Source organism: Bos indicus, chromosome 3 (genome assembly GCF_029378745.1).
Source record: "Bos indicus isolate NIAB-ARS_2022 breed Sahiwal x Tharparkar chromosome 3, NIAB-ARS_B.indTharparkar_mat_pri_1.0, whole genome shotgun sequence".
In the NCBI taxonomy this organism is placed as follows: domain Eukaryota; kingdom Metazoa; phylum Chordata; class Mammalia; order Artiodactyla; family Bovidae; genus Bos; species Bos indicus.
In genome coordinates this window covers 43,574,651-43,601,003 of record NC_091762.1, presented here as the reverse complement: position 1 = coordinate 43,601,003, position 26,353 = coordinate 43,574,651, and the positions used below count along the sequence as shown (strand labels likewise).

At 34.9% G+C, this 26,353-nt stretch overlaps 2 protein-coding genes across 7 annotated transcripts in view; one reads left to right on the top strand and one right to left on the bottom strand.

Annotated features, from left to right (window-relative positions):
* MFSD14A (major facilitator superfamily domain containing 14A) overlaps positions 1 to 4,511 on the top strand; it is a 53,662-nt gene extending 49,151 nt beyond the window's left edge. For 2 of the 3 annotated variants that reach the window (XM_070786042.1, XM_019956986.2), the window contains 3 exons: positions 39 to 136; positions 1,955 to 2,118; positions 3,155 to 4,511. In XM_070786042.1, coding sequence (XP_070642143.1) covers positions 39 to 136; positions 1,955 to 2,118; positions 3,155 to 3,361 — 469 coding nt within the window. In that variant the 3' untranslated portion in view covers positions 3,362 to 4,511. Of the gene's footprint in view, positions 1 to 38; positions 137 to 1,954; positions 2,119 to 2,772; positions 2,808 to 3,154 lie in introns of all 3 variants that reach the window. The other variant, XM_070786043.1, reaches the window with a different exon arrangement.
* A 243-nt stretch (positions 4,512 to 4,754) lies between these two features.
* Positions 4,755 to 26,353, bottom strand: part of SASS6 (SAS-6 centriolar assembly protein) — a 41,148-nt gene continuing 19,549 nt past the window's right edge. Inside the window, exons 8-17 of one of the 4 annotated variants that reach the window (XM_019956984.2) lie at positions 19,652 to 19,843; positions 16,425 to 16,619; positions 16,226 to 16,315; positions 15,952 to 16,131; positions 15,504 to 15,585; positions 14,687 to 14,823; positions 12,886 to 13,014; positions 8,712 to 8,809; positions 6,731 to 6,825; positions 4,755 to 6,623 (exon numbers count right to left, since the gene is read on the bottom strand). In XM_019956984.2, the coding sequence (XP_019812543.2) occupies positions 6,517 to 6,623; positions 6,731 to 6,825; positions 8,712 to 8,809; positions 12,886 to 13,014; positions 14,687 to 14,823; positions 15,504 to 15,585; positions 15,952 to 16,131; positions 16,226 to 16,315; positions 16,425 to 16,619; positions 19,652 to 19,843 (1,305 nt within the window). In that variant the 3' untranslated portion in view covers positions 4,755 to 6,516. Of the gene's footprint in view, positions 6,624 to 6,730; positions 6,826 to 7,656; positions 7,845 to 8,711; positions 8,810 to 12,885; positions 13,015 to 14,686; positions 14,824 to 15,503; positions 15,586 to 15,951; positions 16,132 to 16,225; positions 16,316 to 16,424; positions 16,620 to 19,651; positions 19,844 to 26,353 lie in introns of those variants that run through there. The other 3 variants (XR_011565782.1, XM_070786041.1, XR_011565783.1) reach the window with 3 other exon arrangements.

The following is a 26,353-nucleotide window of genomic DNA, read 5'->3' as shown; positions in this document are numbered from 1 at the left end:
ACAATGTGCTATTTTTGTCTTGCTGCTGTTGACTGCAGGATGATGTGGGCTGCTGGGGCAGTGGCCGCCATGTCTAGTATTACCTTTCCGGCTGTCAGTGCACTGGTTTCACGAACCGCTGATGCTGATCAACAAGGTGGGTTGATAGGAACCAATGATAATTACTTTAAAATACAGGATATTCTAATTCTCTGTTCTCTTTCCTAAGTACTGAAGCATATGCATATCTTCAGAGTAGAGAGTTTTAAATTGCTTCATTGTACTAAGTACTCTATTGTGATCTATATGGGAGAATCCAAAAAAGAGTGGATGTATGTATATGTATAACTGACTCACTTTGCTATACAACTGAAACACTGTAAATCAACTGCAGTCCAATAAAATTTAAAAAATAAGTTGCTTTCATTGTAAAGAGGAAAAGCAGATTCTAGGATATTATCCTTAGGTGGATATCCTTGTCTCTCAATGTGAATATGTGGCCCTATCTGTTTTAGTGATGAAGGTTGACAACCTTATTTCACTAACAGTTATTACACATTTGCTGTCATGTGTTAGATGTCTCAGGGGCACATACACTGATGAAGTGAAGTGAAATCGCTCTGTCATGTCACTCTGTAACCCCATGGACTGTAGCCTGCAAGGCTCCTCCATCCATGGGATTCTCCGGGCAAGAATCCTGGAGTGGGTTGCCATCTCCTTATCCGTACCCTTTCATTAATATTGTATGTTTGTTATCTAAAGAACATAAAGAACTTATTTTTATTGTCTTATGTTTTTGTGGCAGGAACTCTTTAATTCTTAAAATTCTAATAGATGAGGAATAATTCTTTGAAAAGCTTGTTTATGTCAAAAGGAAAAAAAGGGGGCATTACAAAAGAGTAGCAGAAGTCACTTGGCTGATAAATAAGGAAAGGACCCTGGCCAAATCAAGTTGCTTTTTAAATTTAGGAGATCCCAGAGATAAAACAAAAATCAGACTATAAAAGGGGGCTTAGGGACTTATCTGGTGGTCCAGTGGTTAAGAATTAACCTTGCAGTGTAGGGGATGCAGGTTAAATCCCTGGTCAGGGAACTAAGATCCCACATGCCACAGAGCAACCAAGTCTGCATGCCACAACTAAGACCCAAGGTTGCCAAATAAATAAGTCTTTTTTTTTTTTTTTCTAATTTCATTTTATTTTTAAACTTTACATAATTGTATTAGTTTTGCCAAATATCAAAATGAATCTGCCACAGGTATACATGTGTTCCCCATCCCGAACCCTCCTCCCTCCTCCCTCCCCATACCATCCCTCTGGGCCGTCCAGTGCACCAGCCCCAAGCATCCAGCATCGTGCATCGAACCTGGACTGGCAACTCGTTTCCTACATGATATTTTACATGTTTCAATGCCATTCTCCCAAATCTTCCCACCCTCTCCCTCTCCCACAGAGTCCATAAGACTGTTCTATACATCAGTGTCTCTTTTGCTGTCTCGTATACAGAGTTATTGTTACCATCTTTCTAAATTCCATATATGTGTGTTAGTATACTGTATTTATGTTTTTCCTTCTGGCTTACTTCACTCTGTATAATAAGTCTTTTTTTAAAAGGAGGGAGAGTGCTATATTTGACCAAGTGAGATCTTAAGGAGCTGCTTGGGGACAGGTTTTTTAGTATCTGTGCTTATGATGCTTATGAACCAATGCCTGATTTTGAGCCAGATTTTTTTTAGGGAAATAAATAATTCTGCTCACTTGTTTCTAAATTAGACCTATATCTCGGTATACCTGAGCTTACATTTGTATCAAGACAGCTCACTGTACTTTGTAGAGCTTATAGCGTCAAAGTAATCTTGATGCCACTGCAGTAAGTTGCCAGTGTCTGTTAAAAGCTTTGCCTTTAGAATAAGTGATTCCAGGTCTTATACAGTAGGAACAACTAAGTGGTACACTAATTTGTTTAAACAATTCAGGTGTCGTTCAAGGAATGATAACAGGAATTCGAGGATTATGCAATGGTCTGGGACCAGCTCTTTATGGATTTATTTTCTACATATTCCATGTGGAACTTAAAGAACTGCCAATGACAGGAACAGACTTGGGAACAAACACAAGCCCACAGCACCACTTTGAACAGGTAATTATAAGAAGTCCATTTGTTTGGCTGGACTGAAAGATATTTTTTGGTCATTTTATAAAAGCATTTGAGATTCTTAGATTGAATAAAAACACTTAAAACCAAAGCCCAAGGGACCATATCCTTCTATACACACATTTCTTTATAAAACTGGCTGTGTATTCCTTTCTTCCCTGGATAATTTTTTTTATTATTATATATTAATTTCTAGTTTGTCTTACTGTACCTAGTGGCATAGGTAACGGCCATTTGTGTAAACTATTTGTCTTTCATGTAAGGCTTCTGGAATGTTTGAGTGCCCTGTATCAGACCTGCCTTTCTATAGAAGTCAGTTAGGTGCTGGTAAACATCTTTGTTCACTAAAGTTCCCTCCTTAAAACTGAAATATTAACTGTGAAACATATTATCATTTTAGCCAATACAAACAACTCACTAGTTTCTGTGTATTTAGCAGAGTTCTACATTCCTCTTCTAACCAGCTAAGACTGCTTTTAAATAAAAAAGCATGCTTGTTTGTGGGCTCTACACAAGCCCACAGGTAGGTAAAACTGGCAGTGCAGGTTTTTGCTTAGGATGAATGTAATTTGGGACTAAAACACAAGTCTGTTTGATTCTTCTCATAGTAACAGCATTATCTGTTTTTCTCACTTTCAGTCACTAAAGAATATAACCACCTTTTAAAGAAAATGGTCAGTCATTCTGCTACGGCAGTTAATATTATGTATTACTTGATTTCACTTTTGACATGTCCCTGTTTTCTTCTTAAACTAAAGTGAAAGTTCATAGACTGTGTTCATATCTTATGCTCTAAGTGACAATATATTTTTGCATGTGTTGTTTTTTAAAAAAATTGGGGCTATTTCTTGGGTCAGCAATAGTGTTTCTTTTCCCTTTGAAAACTTTTTTTTTCTAACTGTGGCTTTAATGAAGAATCATTGCCTTATAATTCACAGCCATCAGTTATTCTAAAAGATAAGCAATTTCTTATGAGCAAAGAAGTCTGTGCAAAGATCTTAATTATCTTTTTCTTCCTCAGAATTCCATCATCCCTGGCCCCCCCTTCCTCTTTGGAGCCTGTTCAGTACTGCTGGCTCTGCTTGTTGCCTTGTTTATTCCAGAACATACCAATTTAAGCTTACGGTCCAGCAGTTGGAGAAAGCACTGTGGTAGTCACAGCCATCCTCACAGTACACAAGCGCCAGGAGAGGCCAAAGAACCTTTACTCCAGGACACAAACGTGTGACAACTGAAATCAGGAAGACTTTTCTATCAGTACCCAGGTCTTAGTTTTCACCTGTAGTTCTGGATGTACATTCCATTTCCATCCACAATGTACTTTTAATAAGATTGTCTTAAGAAATGTATCTGCATGAACTGCGTGGGAACTAAAGAAAAGAAAAAGAACCGGACAGTTTTCCAAAGATGTTACAATTTCTTTTGAAAAGAAATCGTTTATTAGCACCAGTTTCTTGCCACTAAGCTGTTTATTATACATCCTTTAATTAAAATTTAAAACTATATATGTAACTTCTTTAGATACTAGCAATGTCTCTGCTACCATTTCCTTCAGGTGTTGAGCTTTAACTCTATTTATGCTGACTCAACAGTGAGACAGAGTAGGTAGTATAGTGTGGACCTGTTCATTTTACCATGGTAAAATCCTGAGTCAGATTTTAATATTGTAAAATCTTGGGTCAAATAATTCAAAGCCTTAATGCAGATGCACTAAAGAAATGGTAAATGTTTGCATTTAAAAAACAAAATTCTTAAGAAAACTATACTAAATCTGAATCATGTTTCAAGCTTGTTTTTAGTAATTTTATTTTAAACATTATTCACTACTGTTTTTGAAATGAGAAAAGATCAGCCATTTAGAATTTAAATTGGGGTGTCTGGAGCCTGTAAATCTAAATGCTGGCTCGAATTTGTTTCCCAGCTACTTATACCACTATCTTTTAATGTTTGCATAATCATAAGGACCTCAACACTTGAATACATAATCTAAAAATTATATAGTAAAGCTGGTAGCCTTGAAAAATGTCAATGTGATATCTATATGTAGATAAATATATATAGTGGCCTTTCAGGACTGTCACAGTAACACTTTATTTACAGAGCTAATGTTTGTCCTAAATTTTCAGGACCCTAGAAGAGAGCTTTATACAATTACTGATGTGAATTTCTCTATAGTGTATATTTTTGTGTCCAGTTATATTATTTAAAAAAGTGTTACTTTGTAAAAATTGTACATAAAGTACTGTATAGTTTACACTGTTTTCATCTTGTGTGTGGTTATTGCTTAATGCTTTTTAAACTTGGAACATTCACTATGGTTAAATAAGGTCTTAAAAGAAATGTAAATATTCTGTTAATAAAATTAAATATTTTAATGATTTTTTTTTAAAGAAAGTCTTGATCTGTGATTCCCTTATAAGGCCTGTTTTGGCTTTGTTACTGTACTTTTACAGTAACAATATCTTCTCCCTTTGAATCCATTTCATTTCCCTCAATACTGTTGTTATAGGAAGCAAAGCAATGAAAACTTAGTCCATAAATTAACTGAAAATAATTTTCTAAGCACAGGTGCAGGTGTTATAGGTCGGTCCTATTTCTGTTTTTATACACATTTAAGTATGTCATATTCCCAAAATATTAATACTTTATTAAAACAAAGCTCAGTTTACAGAAATACATTAAATGCAGTATTTTGATTATTAACACATGTACAATTGTACACAGCAGAACAATTTCAAATAAAAGTTTAAGAGGTAGAGAAAATAATTAGCACACTCAGAAGTCTGTACTTAATACCAAAAAGTCTTTACGAAGTTGACATCAAAATGATCTCTATCCTAGCTGTTGTATCCTTATGTCATATATCCTATCTAAACCCTTGTCACAACGTTTTATATTACACAGTATTTACAATGTAGAGTCCAATATTGCCGAGAAGTTGCTTTCCAAATTAGTGTTTTCAAGTTACTGTAACTGAGTATTCTTACTAATCTAGTATATCTAAATGACACACACCAAAAAACTGTATAAAAACTAATAATGGTTACTAAGCTTTTTTTTTTTTTTACAATAGATCCCTATTTTAAGACAGTTTGCAATTCCCAGCAGTTTCAAAGTGTGAAAAGACTCAATATTGTGGCTTCACAAAAGAATTAGCAAAGATTCTCTAGTTTACTATGGAGCTAATAACATTGGTGGGTTGTCAGTATCCTGAAATGTCTCTTTGCCTCATCTGTGTAATAACATTCTTGAAAATATTTTGAAAAAGTATCACAAGAGCATTAACACTCTATAAACAAAAAATGCTTTAAAGGTTTCTTAAGAGAATGCTACTCTACTGGATGGCTGTTAAGAAAACAAAATGGAGCCCTGTGATTGTGATAAGTTTTTTTTAAATCACCTCATTTTTTCCAAGGAACAAATTCTTACCTGAAACTTTTAATTATAGGGAAGAAAAGAAAGCTGTCACTTCTAAAATTATTCACCTTGCCTACTTTACTAAGCCAACATGAAAATGAACCTATTTTGATATTATAAAAATTAATATTCATTATGCTCTTGTAAATATTTTGTGTAAGTACTAATTTTTAAAACAATATTCCACTAATACAGATTTAAGTGAATAACAAAACTTCAAATGAAAGAGAACAACTGGATGACTACAGGCTTCCAGGAAGTATTAAAATCCTATTAACTGGCTCAAATGACTTAAAGCACTTTGTACCTAATCTGGTCATGTAATTAGACTGTCCAAAATTGTTTGTATAATATATTAAAATTATAGACTTACTCAAAAGATAATTTAAAGGGTTCAAGGAAAATATTTACTTGCTATGAAGAATTTCATTCATTTAAGGTAATTTCAGGATTTTTCCCTTTAAATATCATCAATAATATATTTCAAGAGATAATCATTTTCCTTCATAATTCTCAGGTGGAAAATTTAAAATTTTATTGTACTAATGAAAATGATAAAGTGAACTGATAGCATTCTTTGGCTTCATTAAAATATTAATATGTCTGAGCAGGTTTTAATGAACTAAGATACTCAATGATCAGGCTCTCCCTTACAAGGATCAATTCTTTCCTTAGAAATTCTCAGAAGTTCTAAGGATTAGTTTAATAAAATTCATATTATTCTATAAAACACCACATTCCAAACTAAAAAGTGTCATTTGTTCAGAATCTTCACCAATTTCCAAGTACAGATTTGCTCCTCTAAACTGCATAAATGATGGCAGTAAAGGATCCAATCTAATACAGCAGTAACTCAAGTAAACCCTGAAACCTGCGTGTTCAGAATTTGAGCTATATGCTGTTACCATATTTTTAAGCCATGTCAATTTCTAAAATTTCAAAAAAAAACAACAGACGACACTAGGATTAACTGTTCTGTAGCTGCCCGGGAAAGTAAGCTGAAGATGCAGAAGGGAGCACTGTGAGTTTTGAAGATGTCTGTAATGCTCCTAAAGTGCCATCTTTCTGATGGTCTGCAAATGAGGACAAAAAAATTATTTGTATTTATGTTAGTCCTTATATAATACACTTAATTAAACCACAGTATACAATCCACACTACTTCAGAAATGTCTTCTCACCTGGATTATTAAATAGATTTTGGCTGAGTCCACGCAAAGGAATGCTATCTTCCCTTTTCTTCAGATATATGGATTCCAGTCCTAAATTTTCACCACTTGAAAGGAAAACAGTAATTATGAACTTAATTTAACAAAGTCTTATTTTCTCTACAGTAAGGTCTGAATGTTTATATACAAATAAATATATCACAATATAACTAACATTTATAGCTTTGTTCAAACCAAATCATGCTTTTCAGTGGTTTCTTAAGCAAATAATTTATCCATAAGCCAAAGTATACATCTTCTCAGTAAAAAAATTAAGATTTTCCTTTGACCAAAAGCCCCTCAAAATTTTGTGGTGCTTCAAAGTGGTCATTATTAACTGTTAATACTTACTACACTAATAAATTCTGGTCAGATGAATAAAAACATGAAATCTTGAAAAAAACAAAGGAGGGGGTATTCTGTAGTTGTACTTTCCCTCTTTCAACCACTATATTCCTTCCTTTTAAATCTGTCCACTGTTAACATTTTCTCTAATAGTACACTTGTAAGAAGTTAAAAGATCTTGTAAAGCAATGACATTTTATCTTTAAAATTAAATGATGGTCTTTTCTCAATTTTCAGAAAAAAATGGGTGAATAGGTGTTTTTTCAATTTTAATATTTTTCTTTAACCTTTGCCACTTATTACTAGCAGACTACAAATAAATTCTAAACAACTCAAAACAGCACAACAGTCCTAATTTTATAGACACGTGATTATATTGACTTTGTACCACAAATATCATTTTTTTCTGTTAAGTAAAATTGTTCTTGGTGTACATGATAAAGTTAAACATAAACATCATGGTGTTCTATTAATTCCAGGTGTTCTGGCACTTTAACAACTATGAGCTTCAGTACAGCAAACATGAACATTTCAGGACCTGAAAGAATTCTCACCTTTTTAAAAAATGGAGGCTCACAAACATTAACTATTATAATACTCATCTTGGTGCTAATTTTAGAGGAGCCAATGAATAAAGGCCAGAGACCTGGAATAAGAAGCCTCTTGGAGCCATGTCAGTAATTTAGTTTGCAACATATTGGGGATGGTGATGGCTCAAGATAATGAGTACCAGCAGACAAACCTTAAAGCAATTAAATTTTAAGTAAATAAACATAATGGTAAGAAAACAGTATTACAAACATAAATACTAATCAGACAGACAAATTTGCATCTATAAATTGTTTACTTTAGCCACAACTCACTGATTCAACAAACTTCACTATGCAAAACCACCTTAACTAAAAAATAGGCAAGGAATCTGAGTAGGCAAAATTGGCATTAAAGCTTATTTATGTTAGCTTGGCTAGGGTGCAACCTCAAAAGCCTTTTCACTCTTATTTACCACAGAATTTTAATTCTCAGAGTACACTGGAAGCAATTACTTGGACAAAGAGCTTCCAAGGGTAGACATAGCCATATAGGAAAATAAAAAAAAAAACCCGCCAACTCTGATGAATTAAAGATTTCTATCTAATTGCCCAAGAATATCTGAAAGGGTATTCTTCAGTTATGTAGGGAAATCCCTTTTAAAAAAATAAATTTTACTGCTGCTGCTGCTAAGTCGCTTCAGTCGTGTCCGACTCTTTGCGACCCCACAGACGGTAGCCCACCAGGCTCCCCCGTCCCTGGGATTCTCCAGGCAAGAACACTGGAGTGGGTTGCCATTTCCTTCTCCAATGCATGAAAGTGAAATGTGAAAGGGAAGTCGCTCAGTCGTGTCCGACTCTTAGCGACCCCATGGACTGCAGCCTACCAGGCTCCTCCGTCCATAGTTTTAAAAAAATGAGAAACCACTTTCTTACAGATTAAAGTGACTAACTTAATCCCACTGCTCAGCAACTTAACACATCACATAAATAAGTGGTCATCACAGCTTTCAAACACTGTTAAAAACTCCTTAAGATGACTCTCAGAATTACAAACATTAAATTTTATGTCAAGAACTTACTTTTCCTTATCAGTTGAGCAGGGCATACTAATAGTTGTTCCTGACTGAACATCTCCTAGTGATGGATTTGGTTTTGTAAACTGCAAGTTAAACTGAACCTGTGAAGAGGGAAAACATCATATAACTGATTAGTAAGAACTGAGACTAAACAGGAGTAACCGAGACAGTTCTATATACAGATAGGTGGCTAAATTTTTTCTCTAATAAATCTAGACCACAGAAGTTCAACCTATATTTTATAACACAAGCACATTTTATTGAGAAGGTTTAATTTTAAAATCCTATTTCTCCTTACCCAAAAGTTCCCATTATATAAGCAAGAGTAATAGCACAAATTATTTATTTTGAAATGAAAACATGAACATTATACATTTAAGTATAATACATTATACACTGCTTTAATGTTAAAAGTAACCAAGAACCACAATGATGCATTTATTTACCACATGCATTCTGAAAATTCCCTTTCAAGAATTTAAACTCTTATCATATTGAAGAATTCTAAATGAGTGCTAGGAATCTAAACTTTGAAATAATCAAAAACAATCCAAGAATCTATACAAAAGTCCAAAATAAAATATCAAGCATATGGGATGTAGTAGCTTATTTAAAATAATAATGACTATGACTGAGGGGGTTTCATACCAAAAATATACATATGGGCTTTATGTTATGGAAATCCATAAACGTAAGTCACCATACTAATAAATCAAAAAAAAAAGTTATGATGACTTGAATCCAAAAAAAAGGCATAAGGAGATAAACACCTATTTTTTTGTTAAAAATCATAATAAAATATAGATACTAGCTTAATAGGAAAAAATTATAAATCAGAAAGGTATATGCTGCTTTCCTCAGCTATCAAGGCTTAACATTCTAAAGATAACAATTCTCCCTATATTAATCTACACATTTAACAAGATCACAAAAAATACAAGTACAGGACTTTTAAAAAGTGAAGTAAGGTGATTCGCATAGTCCTTATAGAAAACATGCAAGAGGGAAGAAAATTTTAAAAGAGCCTAACATCTTTATACATAATACAGTTTCCAGACACCAATGATAAATAATTAGAAAACTGGACAAAATAAACAAAAGAATGGTCCCCCAAACTAGCCAACAGGTAGTGCAGGACTGTGATCTCTGAGAGAAGCTGTGATCCATACGACTGACCCAGCTTTCTAATCAGAGGCACTTCCTGCCTCACTACAGTACAGACAAAGGAGGTACTGCTAAATGGAGAAGATCATCAGTTTAGGGAGGATGAGGTAGGTACCTGGAAGCTGCAAGGCAGAATTCCGATGAAAAGTGAGGTATAAAGAGAACAAGTGCCAGAAATCAACACGTGAATCCCCTTGAGTCTTTTCTGAATACTAGGCACATGCATGGGGCTGCCCATGTGGTTCAGTGGTAAAGACGGTGAAGTGGTAAAGGCGGTTTGCCTGCCAATGTGGGAAATGGAAGAGCCCCGGGTTCAATCCCTGGGTCAGGAAGATCCCCTGGAGGAGTAAATGGCAACTCACTCCAGGATTCTTGTGTGGAAAATCCCATGGACAGAGGAGCCTAGTGGGCTACAGTCCATGGGGGTCACAAGGAGTCGAACATGACTGAGCACATACGCACAGCACAGGTACATGATAGAGTAAAACTCCACAATGCTGCGCAAATAAACACAGCAGAGCTTTTAGCTGAACATTTTCCAAGATTCAAAATCATGAAGATAAAGTGGACACTCTTGGTGATCATTTAGGACATTCAGTAGGGAGCATTTGTAAGAGGGCTGAACTATCCCTTGAGTAAAAGCTACTGCAAATGCATCCGAGGCACAATTCTAAGCAAATGCATCAACTCAAGGTTCACAGAAATTCAGTAAGATAAAATTACTGCTCCACTTTACAAATGGAGAAACTGAAGCAGGACAACTAGATATTTTTGTTTGTTACTGGCTTGCCCAACTTCATACTGATAAGAGGCAAGATTTAAACTCCAAAATCTGATTCCATATTTTAACCATTATAATTGAGCAGTATATGCATTCAATTTACAAATAAATATTCAATTAGAGATTCAAGTTCAAAGTGTACTGTTAGTATTAGGGCTGTTTGGTTGCTTTCGTGAGGGATGCATACCAAAAGACTATGGAGGCCAATAATATAGGAAACACTAGAAGTCTGGCTTTGATATTTAAGAACAGGATTGTTATCATAATTCCTCCGATTCCAGAAGAGCTATAAGAAAGGTAATCTTATTATAAGTCATATTTAGTCCTACCAACTAAACAATTATCTGCAGTAGTTCTCATCTTCATTTTGAACATTATATATATATTGCTGGAAAGCTGTTTAAAAGCAATTTTGAATTTAATTATAATCCTCAAGAAAAAACTGATACCAATATGTAAGCGCACTTGAGCATACTGATATTTATGAAAAAACAACAGTATTCATTTGATTACATGTATCTAGTTTTCAATAAGCAATATAAGAAAAGCCAATTAAATGCATCTAAATACTCTTTACATAATAATATTCTACATATAAAAACTCAGGCTTAATTCTCGATTCACTGAGAATTCTCAATAGTTCCAAATAATAATAAGGCTATTTAATAAGACTATTGTAAAAAAATATCAATAACCTCAGATATGCAGATGACACCACCCTTATGGCAGAGAGTGAAGAGGAACTCAAAAGCCTCTTGATGAAAGTAAAAGTGGAGAGTGAAAAAGTTGGCTTAAAGCTCAACATTCAGAAAACGAAGATCATGGCATCCAGTCCCATCACTTCATGGAAAATAGATGGGGAAACAGTGCAAACAGTGTCAGCCTTTATTTTTCTGGGCTCCAAAATCACTGCAGATGGTGACTGCAGCCATGAAATTAAAAGAGGCTTACTCCTTGGAAGGAAAGTTATGACCAACCTAGACAGTACAATCAAAAGCAGAGACATCACTTTGCCAACAAAGGTTCGTCTAGTCAAGGCTATGGTTTTTTCTGTGGTCGTGTATGGATGTGAGAACTGGACTGTCAAGAAGGCTGAGCGCCGAAGAATTGATGCTTTTGAACTGTGGTGTTGGAGAAGACTCTTGAGAGTCCCTTGGACTGCAAGGAGATCCAACCAGTCCATTCTGAAGGAGATCAGCCCTGGGATTTCTTTGGAAGGAATGATTCTAAAGCTGAAACTCCAGTACTTTGGCCACCTCATGTGAAGAGTTGACTGATTGGAAAAGACTCTGATGCTGGGAGGGATTGGGGGCAAGAGGAGAAGGGGACGACAGAGGATGAGATGGCTGGATGGCATCACTGACTCGATGGATGTGAGTCTGAGTGAACTCCGGGAGTTGGTGATGGACAGGGAGGCCTGGCGTGCTGCAATTCATGGGGTCGCAAAGAGTCGGACACGACTGAGCGACTGATCTGATCTGATTGTAAAAAAAGAAGTATATGCCTAAACAACATAGCCAACTTATTTTTAGGTCAGCCCCAAACTAATTTGATAAAGAGTTTATAATAGCAGTTTCAAAGTCCTCAATTCTACCTTTCATAAAACAGTCTTCTCAAAAATGAAAACAGAATCAGTGGCTCATCTGGGTGGAAAATTACTGTGAAAACAATTATAATACATGTGAAAACAATGTATAAATCTAAAATATTAGTAATAATGATGATGATGAAAAACTCAAGCAGGCAGAAAAAAGCAAATGAATCAAGGTTTGGAGAGATTGCTAAGTATATGCTATTCGAGATAATGTTGTCAGAACTACATTTTATAATTTATTATAATCCTGCCAATCAGACCGTTAAATCCTAACAATGGAATCCAAAAATTTCACTACCACTAATATACCAGCAGCATGAAACTGGTAATCCTAGGTTAGGTTTGAGAGTTGTAGGAGATACAGGTAGAAGAATGAATTAAAAAATGGAGAGATAAAGAGGAATAAAAATAAGTTTAAACATACTGGTATCTAGGTTATTATAAATTATAGTGACTCAAAAAAATCATATAGTGCATTTAATATTTCCTGTAAGCATAACACACTAGACATTCATAAATATATTCAGAATTATATTCATTTAATACTAAGCAACTGATCAAAAAATAGATGTTTTAAATAAAGTAATAAATTGCTATTTTCTTTTTTTTTTTTTTAAGTGTTAAGTTATTTTGCCTACCTTTGGTCCTGAAACTGTGTGGATGCTATTTTTGGCAGATATAGGATGAGAAAAGGTATTCTGGAATGCAAACGCAGAGGAGACAGGATAACCAATCCCACAAGCTGGGTAAGTCAGTCTACCCTCAACCTAAAAATAAAAGCATAAAAAAGGCTGAGGATGAGAAATTTGTTCTAAATAGTATTTGGCGATGCAGGAGGCATTAGCATCTGCCATAATAACTAAGAGTTAAGAACACTCTCTCAGAGGCCAAACTTGCCTACCATGACACCAAACTCTGTTTCATTACATATTATGAAACTGGAATATCTTTGGCCCAGACGGCTTTTCAGAGTGGCTGTGTAAGCTTAGACCAAAACAAACAAAACAAAACAAAAACCCACTGGACCTGATTTTGAACTGAAGTAAAACAAAGACCTCTGAATCATCTTGGTTCCCTCTAGGCCCTGAATTCCTGAAAATGGAGTTCGGGGGTAGTCCTAGACCAAAAAGCCAATAAGGGATAAAATAAAAATAATCGGGCAATACCTTTCACACAGCTATTTATCATTAGTCGGTAAGATTAAGCCTGTCGTCTTTTCATGTTTTTAATTCAGTACCAGTAAGGACCACTTAAAAATGTAAGTACCACTTAACTCTGTACTTTTTCCCAAGTTAGCAGAAATCCTTACCCTTCTTTAAACATCAAGTACTATCTCATTTACTAGAGTAGATTAAAAATTCTACTATGGATTTGCACTTTAAATCCTCTGCCAATGCCCTCCAGTCAAAGACTTGGACCAGAAATACATCTATAGGTGTACACACTCTTTGCAACAAGGAAGACTGAAGACCAGGTGGAACCTAGAAAGAGACGTGTCTCTGTAAGACAATGTTAAAAAGGACTATTTATTGGACTTTGTCATGTGTTAGATGAATCAAGGAACAGTTTAAGAATGTGGGGCTATACTGTGGACTGGATGCTATCAAGAAATGGGGATAACTATATGACTAGGTATATGAATAGATTTTATCCAGTAAGGTAGGATGAATGCACTAAGACCAAAGTTATAACTGGTAATGAGCAGCAGTCACTCACTTTAGCCGGATCGGAGGATACTTGCCCATTTTTATGGTTTGGCAATGTCCTATTTTTGTCTGTGTTCAAACATGACTATGAAGTGGTCTTATTTTTGTCTTGATCCATCACAGTCAGAGAATGGCCTTACCTGGTATTGATATTCTGTGAATTTGATTATGTTCAACAGGAGAGCCTCAAAACCTAGCTGTGAGTGCAAGGCCAATTCCTAGCCAGGCCCAGGCCTAGCTGATAGTACCAAGCCAGATCCAGGTACTCAAAGCTAAAAAGCTTAACACTTGTAAATCGTTTCTTCCAGAATCTAGAGCTGACAAGCTTGGTAATAGGGTTTCTCTTTCTCTCTTTTTTTCCCAATAGAATTCAGATTAGGCTCCTCCAGTATAGTGCCAGAGCTGAGCCCATATCCTGCTCGCCCTTACTGAGGCCTCCTAAATACTTTCTGTGTTTGTTAACAGTTTTCAGCATATTTGGCCTTACTTCAGTCAATACTGAGTGATTTCTGTATCCATTAAAATGTTACAAAGTAGTGCACCCTTAAAATAGAGCCTCTTTGTTAAGAGTAAGTATACCTTTATGTCCCTCTTCCAAAGGTAAAACTACTTCAGTGCTAAAAATTGTAATAGGACTCTAGTCATATTAGGTACCAGCACCTAACAATCTGAGAATATTTTTGTTTTAGAAAATTTACCAAGACCATTCACAACATCTTAATTTAAATCTTACCACATTTGAGGTAGGAGAAATTCCACTTCTGATGGTGTTGCTACTGGAATGTACAGGTGGAGTGGTAGAAGGTCCCAATACATCTTGCTTTCTCACTAGCTGATTTTCATTTAATTCTTTATTTAACCATGTGATTACTTAAATAAAAGAACAAGAAGAAACTTAATACTTCAATTTTTCTACTAATTTTAAGTATTTTAAAATTATATTAATTTTTAAAATTTTACATTTTTAAAACTGTTATATCATAGGAAAACAACATAAGTTCATCTAAATATTTGTCACTAAATATTTTTATTTTACAACTGCCACAAGGACTCTTTATCCTTTTACTGTCTATCAGAAGCACGTATTTCTGCAAGTCAAGGATCTCTTTGAAATCTCTTTTGATTTCATTTCTAGAATATCTTCCAGTTTATTTAAATTCAAACTCTTAGTTCTCAAAATCAGTATTACAAACTGAGAAAAATGTAGAAGACTTAATCTCATATTTTTGTTTTAAATATTTGTATTATTATCAGTAGGTAAATACAGCAATTATAGCAAGTAGTAGGAAAGAATGTAAATTACAGTCAATATTTTCAACATTTACTTCTGGGTACTGACACATGTGATAGGGTTTCTTTTAATGATGGTAACTGTTTTACAGGATAGTTGATTTTAATTTACTACAGCAAAGACATTAAGATGGTATGTTTAAAGCAGATTATATGTATACAGCAATACCTTGATTTAGCTAGACTTATAAATTCAGTAAAAATTGCAGGTTAAGAATAAAACTAAAAACCTCATTTAAATGAAAAGGTAAAATACTTACACTTTTCATTATTTTTTAGAAGTTGTTTGCTTTCTTCAAGTTTTTGAACTGTAGCTTCTAATTGTTCTTGTAATTTGCATACCTAAAATACATTAATCCTTAAAGTAAGTATAATAAAGGCTAAAATAAAAACTGAAGAGATATATTACTATTCATTAAATAATTACTATTAAATATGAAAGGAATTAGCTCAGCTGTGTAATAAAATATATGTGCACATAATTATATATACACACACATATATGAACACTCAACGTATTTGAGTCATAATAACTAATTTTTCAAACTGAAATAGTTTATTAAATTCTGTTGATTGTAGTCATGTTTTCTTGGGGGAAAAAGCCAAAACTTTCTCTAATGTAACAAAGTAGAAATGTTTAAAATAAATGAGGAAATACATTAAGCTTTGCAAATAGTCAACACATACTAAATATAAAATATTAACTACCTCTTGTTCTTTAATTCGGAGAGACTGTCCAACATCTTGTAATTCTTTTTGTTCCTTTTGTAATTTTTCTTCCTTTTCAGCCAAGAGTTTCTCTTGCTGAATAGTTACTGTATTCTTCAATTTCAACTTACCCATTAAAGTCTTCAGATCCCCTTGCAGTTTTTTGATAATTTCATTTGCCTATAGAAGAGTTTCACATGAATGTCTCTACATAGTCCAATGAAACATCTCTACATAATCCAATGAAATATTCTATTGTTTTAAAAAAACAAACCTTAAGAAGTTCAGCTGATAATGATTTTATTGTAGCTTCAAGTTTTCCTAGTTGTACCTGATTTTTCTCACCATTTTCTTCCAGAGCCACCTGATATATATTTTTAAAAATGTGAACAATTAGGAAGTCTGTGTTTATTTAGGAAAAACATCATATATGTATGTGATCATCAATTTGTTTAGAAAATTTTAAAATAGACCTTTTGTTCCTGGATTGTATCAAACGCTTCTTTTGTTCTTAAAACAAGCTGGTCCTTATCCTTGATTTCCTGTTCTAAAACAGCCACTTTTGTTTGTAGCTGATTAATATGCTTTTCTTTTTCATGGCATTCAGCATCGAGTGTAGAATTTTCTCTTCTCAAAGAGAGGACTTCTTGCTTAGCCCGCTGGAGCTCCTAGACAAGGGGGAAAAAAAAGGAAAGTTGGCTGGTCTGATAATTTATAATTAAGATATTTAAAACAGGAAAAAGTCTTTCATAACTTTGAAGTTCCAGTACCAATGCTCTTTTAAAGAAATGACGGTCTCTCTAAAGGTATATGTAACTCAGATTTGAAACATAACTGTAAAATACACTAATATCTAATTCAATCACAGTAAGGGAAAATTAAACAATCCTTATGAATTACTGAAACTTTTAAAACCTAGTAACAAGAATTTTCTGCTGTCTTGAAATTTACAAATTCAAAAAATTACTTAGGTAATAAACGCTCAGGTATAACAGAATTTCAAAATATATACAATACATAAATAAAAAGAAAGTCCTATCATTCTACCACTAAAGCAGTGATCCTCTATCTAGTCTGCATAATGAAATCACCTGGAAAGCTTTAACTACTACTGATGCCTGGTATCCTGCCCAAGAGATTTTTATTTCATTCGTATGAGGTATGACCTGAGCTCTTCAACCTGTTTCTCAGGGCAGCCAAGAAATCATGAGATATTGTTAATTAATAATAAGTCAGAAAGACAAATACTACATAATATCACTTAGATGTGAAATCCAAAATATGACAAAAATGAACATATTTACAAAACAGAAACAGACTCATATAGAAAACAAGCTTATAGCTACCAAAGGGGAAGAAGGGGGATATAAATGAGGAGTTTGAGATTAGCAGATACAAACCACTATATAAAATAAATAACAAGGTCCTACTGCAGAGTACAGAGAACTATATTCAATAATACAAACCACAGTGAAAACACGAAAAAATATTTTAAATAATTTTTTTAATAGATCTGCCTTCCAATGCAGGAGACACCAAGAGAGACAGGTTTGATCCCTGGTCAGGAAAATCTTCTGGAGTAGGAAATGGCAATCACTCCAGTATTCTTGGCTGGGAAATCCCATCAACAGAGGAGTCTTGTGGACTACAGTCCACCGGGGTCGCAGAGAGTCAGACATGACTGAGCACACACACATACTAAATAACACCTCAATCATCTAGTATCAGTCCAAATGTTGCCAGTACACTAAAGTACAGTACGTAATAGTATTCCTAGTTTTCAATTTTAACAATAACTATATAAAATAATTTTCTAGTATATACCCTAGTGGTTTTAGAAGCACAGACTCTGCTATCAAGCACTGCATGAGTGCATGCTAACTTGCTTCAGTCATGTCTGACTTTTTACGACCCTACGGACTTTAGCCAGCCAGACTCTTCTGGCCATGGGAGTCTCCAGGCAAGAATACTGGAATGCCTTGCCAGACCCTCCTCCAGGGTATCTTCCCAACCCAGGGCTCAAACCCGCTGTCTCTTATGTCTCCTGCATTGGCAGGCAGGTTCTTTACCACCACAGCCACCTGGGAAGTCTACTGTGCCACCTCGAGTATTACTTAACCTCAGTAATTTCAGTTCTCTCATTTGTAAAAGAGAAACCATACCATAAATTATTTCACCTCTGCAAAAACCCTTATACAAACTCTGTTTTACGTGTTAGATGCTCAGTCATCTCTCTCTGTGACCTCATGGACTGTAGCCTGCCAGGCTCCTCTGTCCATGGGATTCTCCAAGCAAGACTAGAGCAGGTTGTCATTCCCTTCTCCAGGGGTCCTTCCTGACCCAGGGATGGAACCCAGGTCTCCTGCAGTGCAGGCAAATTCTTTACTGTCTGAACCACCAGGGAAGTTCAAATGCTTAATAAATGGTAGTAACTATTAATTTTAGGATACTAATCTCTAAAAGGTATAATTTAACATAATTACGTAAAAATACTGAAGTTTAAAAAAAGTTTTCAGGACTCAAAATTTCCAAGTCCTATGCAAACCTTGCAAGAAATATTTTGATTACATTATATGGCACCCCACTGCAGTAGTCTCGCCTGAGAAATCCTAGGGACAAAGGAGGCTATTTAGTCACAAAGAGTTGGACACAACTGAGTGACTGATCATACACACACACATGAAAATCAACATAACAAAGCACAGTTTATACACTGGCCAGTGTCAGGGCTAAAACAGAAGAAACCACATAGGATTATAATGAAGTACTCATCCAATGTGCAGGGTGAAATGTTTCACCAACTGGTGTGAAAGGTGAAGAGGGTATCGAGAAGGACTGAAGCATCTAATAGGGCAGAATGCGATGAGGATCTGAACATAAAATCAGTCAGGCTTTATTCAGAATTGGAGGTCTTGTGAGCTAGAATAACACTGTTTATTTGAACATGATAGGTTTAACAAAATCTACATACGTTTTCTAATAACTCATATGACAATAACGTATAATAGTTATCATAGGAAGGAGCTTATCATCACTGCCAAAGTATCAACAAAAGTACTACTACAGCAATATTTTTTAAATGTCTCTGTTGCCTGAAAGAACAAGACAGTATTAGAGACAGGCCAATAATAGAGAATTTCAATGGCCAGGCTTACTTGGGTAAATTACTTAAGCTCTCAGTGCCTTAGTTTCATCATCTTTAAATGGGGTAATAATAATACCTTCTTTAAAATAACTGCTATAAGAATTAAATGAGTTAATATAGGCAAAGCACTTAAAACAGTGTTATAGTTATCATCATTACTTTTATTATTATTACTAGACACGAAACTTCACACAGTTGTTTGCCATGCTGAGTAGACTGGAAGATCAGCCTGCCAATACCCTGAGCCACAACACTGGACTGATATTAAAAGTACACTGGCAAATCTGAGGGCTATGCCAAAGGGCTACTCAAGACCCTAACTAAAAGTAACCAAGTTTACTTTAGCTCTGTTTTGAATCAGCCCATTTTATTAGATTTTAGTTTCTCAATTATTTTGGGTATTCTCTGAGCTGATTATCTAAAGAGATCCTTGCAAAGCATCCAGAAGAATACTACCCATAGAAGTAATAAAGTAACCAAATTCAAATCAAGTTACCAAATTAGACCTTGCTTTTAAACTGGGCAGGGAGGGGAACCAACTCCAAGATTTGATACCTCTTCAACACCAGACAGCTTTGCTTTAAGTTCTCTGATGGTGGAGTCTCCTTTGTATTTCCTTTCAGTGAGGTCTTTATTAGCCGTTTCTAACTCAGACAATCTGTTCTGTAGCTGCTGCATGTTCCGTTGATGAAGGATTTCTAAATCTTTCTTCTGTTGTTCATGTTGCTGTTGGTATTGAACCTGGGCCTATTACATAATAAAATACAGTACCAAAATTCAAAGAAAAAAATACAAATATGAGAAGATTTGAGTAAAAAAAATCTTAATTATTCTTCTTTGTAAGATTTCCCTGCTTTTAAGAGATTCTATTTTCAATTATGGATTTTATGAAAAAGAAAGGTTAACAAAACAAAGGCAAATTTACCACTGTGATCTTGTTCATAATTTCTTCTTCTCCTAAACCCACCTGTTTAGAAGTAATGGCCTTCAATTTAAGGGAAGAATGGTATGTGTTAAGGGGGGAAAAAAGCAAATTGCAAACACTATGTATAGTGTCAAACTACCCCCATGAAAAGAAAAATGAGCAGGTACATAAGGAACTTTCAGTATTTGCTTTAAACCACACTATTCTGTTTCCGTTTTTTACAACTAGTATAAATGTTTTCTAATTAAAAAAAAAATCTAAACTTACAGTAAAATTGACAAGGTACTGCTCAGTCTTACATTTAGTTGTTAAATTTCACTATCAACAATAAATTTCACTATCAAAAATAAAAACAATACAACAAGAACATGGTTGTAACTCTGAAATCTTTGTTTACCTGTTTGTATCATATCAAAAATCTATCTTAATAATTTCTGTCATGAGACATAGACGGCATTATGTTAAGTGAAATAAGTTACAGTAAGACAAATACTGTATGATATCACTTATACGTGTAATCTAAAAAACTACAACGAACTAGTGAATAAAACAAAAAAGAAGCAGACTCACAAACAGAACAAACTAGTGGCTATCAGTTCGGAGAGAGGGAAAGTCTAGGGGCTACACAGCATTAGAGGATTAAAAACAGGATTATTATGGGATTATATAAAATTGTGTGTGTGAAACGTTTCAAAATTATAAAGCGCAATAGAATTTAAAGACTTTCATTCAATAAAAAAAATTTTAAATAATTTCTGTTGATGAACACTGCTGCTGCTGCTAAGCTACCTCAGTCGTGTCCGACTCTGTGCGACCCCTTAGACGGCAGCCCACCAGGCTCCCCCGTCCCCAGGCAAGAACACTGGAGTGGGTTGCCATTTCCTTCTCCAATGCATGAAAGTGAAAAGTCAAAGTGAAGTTGCTCAGTCGTGTCCGACTCTTAGCGACCCCATGGACTGCAGCCCACCAGGCTCCTCCGTCCATGGGATTTTCCAGGCAAGAGTACTGGAGTCGGGTGCCATTGCCTTCTCCATGATGAACACTAACAAGCCTAAATACATTTTAAAAATAAAAAATATTTTTCTAATTATGCAAGCTATACATTCTTTTAAAAGGCATAAAGAAAGAATCACAAATCCAGGGAGTCATTATAAATATTTAGGAATATTCCTTTCCAGCTATTTATATACTTAAAACTGACATCATACAAATACACATAACACATAGCTAAATTTAACAAATTGAGACCAAGCACTTTACACAATTATGCTTTTTAATCCTTTAGCACTTGCACTTCCTCATATCGATAAAAACTCTTTGTAAATACTTTCAATATCCACACAGTACCCCAATCCATGGCTATACCATAATGCAATTAACCCCTGCCCTACTATGGATACTGAGTTTCCAATTTTTCACTATTACAAATAAAACCATGGTTAAAATTTTTCTTCATAAGCATAAATCCAAATTCAGATTATATGTAAATAAATATAAAGCTTGGTACTAGTTACAAATACCACATTCCAGAAAAGTTGTATTCATTCAAAAATTCCTAACACAAAAGCAGGGGAGTGTCTCTCATAAAATACTTAGGATATTTTCCATGATTATTTTAGGACTTTCCTCATTTTTGGAAAACTGAAATGGAGAGAAGAAAGAAGCACAAGAAATAAAATAGGAAAGAGTCCATATAAAACTGAAAATGCAACCATGGAAGAAAACACTGAAGGAGCAATCAAGGGAGAAAAGCAACAATGAACAAACTGGTTTATGATGCTAACTGTAACTGTCTAAGAGGGTAACCAAACACACTGAAGGCAACAAGAGGCCAAAGACTGCAAAAATAAAGAACTGGCTTTATCCCTGTGATGATCAGAATTTCAGAACTTTTGTTTAAAAAAAAAAAAGTGTAATGGATAGAATTTCAACATTTACATTTTCTGCTTTGTTTATTTCAGGTGATTCTGATGCACACTAAAGCCTTACAATCACTGCCCTATAGAGTATCTATCAGCAGGAAGAGAGGAGCAGCTTGCTTGGTTTTAAAGTCTCAAAGCACTGATTCACAAGCCTATTAGAAAAATGCAGTAAGGAATGCAAACAAATCCTTCAGTCGTTTTTGTGTTATACACAAATATACTTAAAGATGAGACTTTCAGAACCTAACCTGTTTGAAAATAGAGGCAAAAAATACTTAACAAACAATAGAAATTAATGAAATCAGATGGGAGCGTAGAGACAGTGCAGAACTAATTAATGAAACAAAGAACTGCTTCTTTAAAAATACTAAAGAAAACAAACTATCAACTCTCATTAAAAAAAGACAATTAAGAACATAGGAGAAATGGTATGGAGATTTTAAAAACTGTAAGACTGCTTATAAGATATTTTACTAATTAAATACAAACATGAAATAAATGGATTTTTAATGAAATATAAACTAACATAACTCAAGGAAAAACAGAAAATCCAACAGGACCGATAGGGACTTCCCTGGTGATCCAGCTGTTATAAGACTCCAAGCTCCCAAAGCAGCAAGCTCGAGTTCAATGCCTGACTGGAGAACTATGATCCCTCATGTCAAAACTACTGAGCCCACACGTTCCAGAGCCAACGTGCTGCAAGCAGAGACCTGCACCTACAACAAAAACCCGCCAAAGCCCCCAAAAATACACACACACAAAAAACAAAACAAAAAAGAAAAGAATAAAAAATCATGAAGGAAACGGGAAAGAATCTAAAGAAAAATGCCTTAAGAAGGCATCATACCCAAATGGTAAAAGGCTAATTCTATCAGGCCTTCAAGGAACAGATAATTCTTCATTTGACTGTTTCAAAGCATAAAGAAAACCAGAAAATGTTTTCATACCTTTCATGACACTAGCATAATTCTAATACCACAGTGCAAAACCTATCACTGTAATTAGCAGACTAAGATAGGAAAAGAGTAAACTCAAACCAATCTCACCTATGAATATATACACAAATGTTCTAAATTAAATATTAGCAAATTCATTCAACAGGATATTAAAAATCTCTGAATACATATTATTCAATGAATTCAAAGATGGTTCCACTTTTAGAAATCTATCATTATCATTAATATATTAGAAAAGTGAAAAAAACGATATTATTTGGTTCAATCTCCAAAAGTCACTCCGTCTGACCTAGCTAGCATTCTTTGGATGCCAGACAGAAGAAAATTTTCTCAAACACAGAGTAAATATCACATATAATGGAAAGATAATTTAGTTATTTATCAAAAAACATTACCAAAGTTAATATACATAAATCTCTTGCATTTCTATACAGTAACAATGAAAGATCAGAAAGAGAAATTAAAGAAACAATCTCATTTACTATCTCATCAAGAAAAATAATTATTCTACACAAGGAGGAAAAAGATCTATACTCTGAAAACTATAAGATGCTGATGAAAGAATCAAATATGACACAAACAGATGAAAAGATATACCATGTTCTTGGATTTGAAGAATCAGTACTGGCAAAAATGACTAGCCAAGGCAATCTACAGTTTCAATACAATACCTATAAAATCACAAATATCATCTTTCACAGAACTAGAACAAAATTTTTTTTAGTTTGTATGGAAACACAAAAGACCCTGAGTAGCCTAAGCAATCCTAAAAAAGAAAAACAGAGATGGAGGAATCAGGCTTTCTAACTTCAGACAATACAGCAAAGCTACAGTCATCAAAACCATATGGTACTGGCACAAAAACAGAAATATCTATCGATGGAACAAGATAGAAAGCCCCAAAATACACCCATGCACCTATGGTCAATTAAACTACAGCAAAGGAGGCAAGAATATACAAATAGAATGAAACCAGAACATTCTCTAACACCATACACAAAAATGAACTTACAATGGATTAGACCTAAATGTAAGACCAGATACTATAAAGCTCTTAGAGGTAAACATAAGCAGAGCACTCACTGACATAAATTGAAGCAACATCTTTTTGGATCCACCTCCCAAATTAATGAAAGCAAAAAGCAAGGTAAACAAATGGGACCTAATTAAAGATTCTGCATAGCAAAGAAAACCATAAACAAAATTAAAAAATAACCCAAGTGAGAGAAAGTATTTGCAAATGAAGCAGACTGTTACGGAATTTATCTCCAAATGACACGAACAGTTTATACAGCTCAACATACTAAAAACAAAAAAAATCAAAAAATGACAGAAGATCTAAGTAGATATTTCTTCAAAGAAGACACACAGATGGCCAAAAAGCACATAAAAAGATGTTCAACGTTGCTAATTATTAGAGAAATGCAAATCAAAACTATAATGAGGTATCACCCACACCAATAAGAATGGCCATCATCAAAAAGTCTACAAACAATAAATGCTGGAGAGGTATGGAGAAAAGGGAACACTGTTGCTAAGAATGTAAACTGGTATAACTGCTACAGAGAACAGTATGAGTTTCTTTAAAAAACTAAAAATACAGAACTACCATATGACTCAGCAATCCCACTCCTAGACGTATATCCAAGGAAAACCATAATTTGAAAACATACATGTACCCCAATATTCACTGTAACACTATTTACAATAGCCAGGACATGGAAGCAACCTAAATGTCCATCACAGAGAAATGGATAAAGAAGATGTGTTACACATATACAACGGATTCTTCAGTTCAGTTCAGTTGCTCAGTCGTGTCCAACTCTTCTCGACCCCATGAAGGAGCAGGCCAGGCCTCCTTGTCCATCACCAACTCCCAGAGTGCACTCAGACTCACGTCCATCGAGTCAGTGATGCCATCCAGCCATCTCATCCTCTGTCGTCCCCTTCTCCTCCTGCCCCCAATCCCTCCCAGCATCAGAGTCTTTTCCAATGAGTCAACTCTTCGCATGAAGTGGCCAAAGTACTGGAGTTTCAGCTTTAGCATCATTCCTTCCAAAGAAATCCCAGGGCTGATCTCCTTCAGAATGGACTGGTTGGATCTCCTTGCAGTCCAAGGGACTCTCAAGAGTCTTCTCCAACACCACAGTTCAAAAGCATCAACTCTTCAGTGCTCAGCCTTCTTCACAGTCCAACTCTCACATCTATACGTGACCACAGGAAAAACCACAGCCTTGACTAGACGGACCTTTGTTGGCAAAGTAATGTCTCTGCTTTTCAATATGCTATCTAGGTTGGTCATAATTTTCCTTCCAAGGAGTAAGCGTCTTTTAATTTCACGGCTGCAGTCACCATCTGCAGTGATTTTGGAGCCCCAAAAAATAAAGTCTGACACTGTTTCCACTGTTTCCCCATCTATTTTCCCATGAAGTGATGGGACCGGATACCATGATCTTCGTTTTCTGAATGTTGAACTTTAACGGAATCTTAGTTAACCATTAAAAAGAATGAATGTCATTTGCAACAACATGGATGGATCTAGAAATTATCATACTAAATGAAATAAGTCAAAGACAAATAGCATATATCACCTATATGTAGAATCTAAAAAAATGATACAAATGAACTTACAAAACAGAAACAGAAACGATTCTGAAAACAAACTTATGGTTACTAAAGAGGAAAGCTGGAGGAGAGATAAATTAGAGGAGTTTGGGATTAACAAATATACACTATTACATATAAACAGATAATAAACAAGGATCTACTGTATAGCTCAGAGACCTGTACTTAATGTTGTGTAATAACCTATGTGGGAAAAGACTCTGAAAAAGAATGGATATACACAAACGTTTAACTGAAATCCTTAGTGGCTCAGATGGTAAAGAATCTGCCTGCAACACAGGAGACCGGGGTTCTATCCCTGGGTTGGGAGGATTCCCTGGAGAAGGGAATGGCAACCCACTCCAATATTCTTGCCTGGGAAATCCATGGACAGAGGAGCCTGGTGGGCTGCAGTCCTAGGGGTCGCAAAGAGATGGACATGACTGAGCAACTAACACTTTCATTTTTTTCATAACTGAAATCACCTTGCTATATACCTGAAACTAACACTAACATTAAATCGACTATACTCCAATACAAAATAAAAAATTTTTTAAAAGACTAGATCAAGATAAGGATTCCACCATTACCACTTTCTGTATAAGGGAAAAAGGCAAACCTTCAGAAGAAACAAATTACCATTTTTTATAGTTTATCTATTTGAAAAATCTAAGACAATTAACTCCAAAACTACTAGGTTGGCCAAAAAGTTCCTTTGATTTTTAAGTAACAATAAAAGACACATTTTTCGTTTTCACCAAGAATGTTATAGAACAATGTATTCACCATTTTGTTGCACTATCTTCTGCCATTTTTCAGGCAACTTCGTAATTCCATCTTCCCAAAA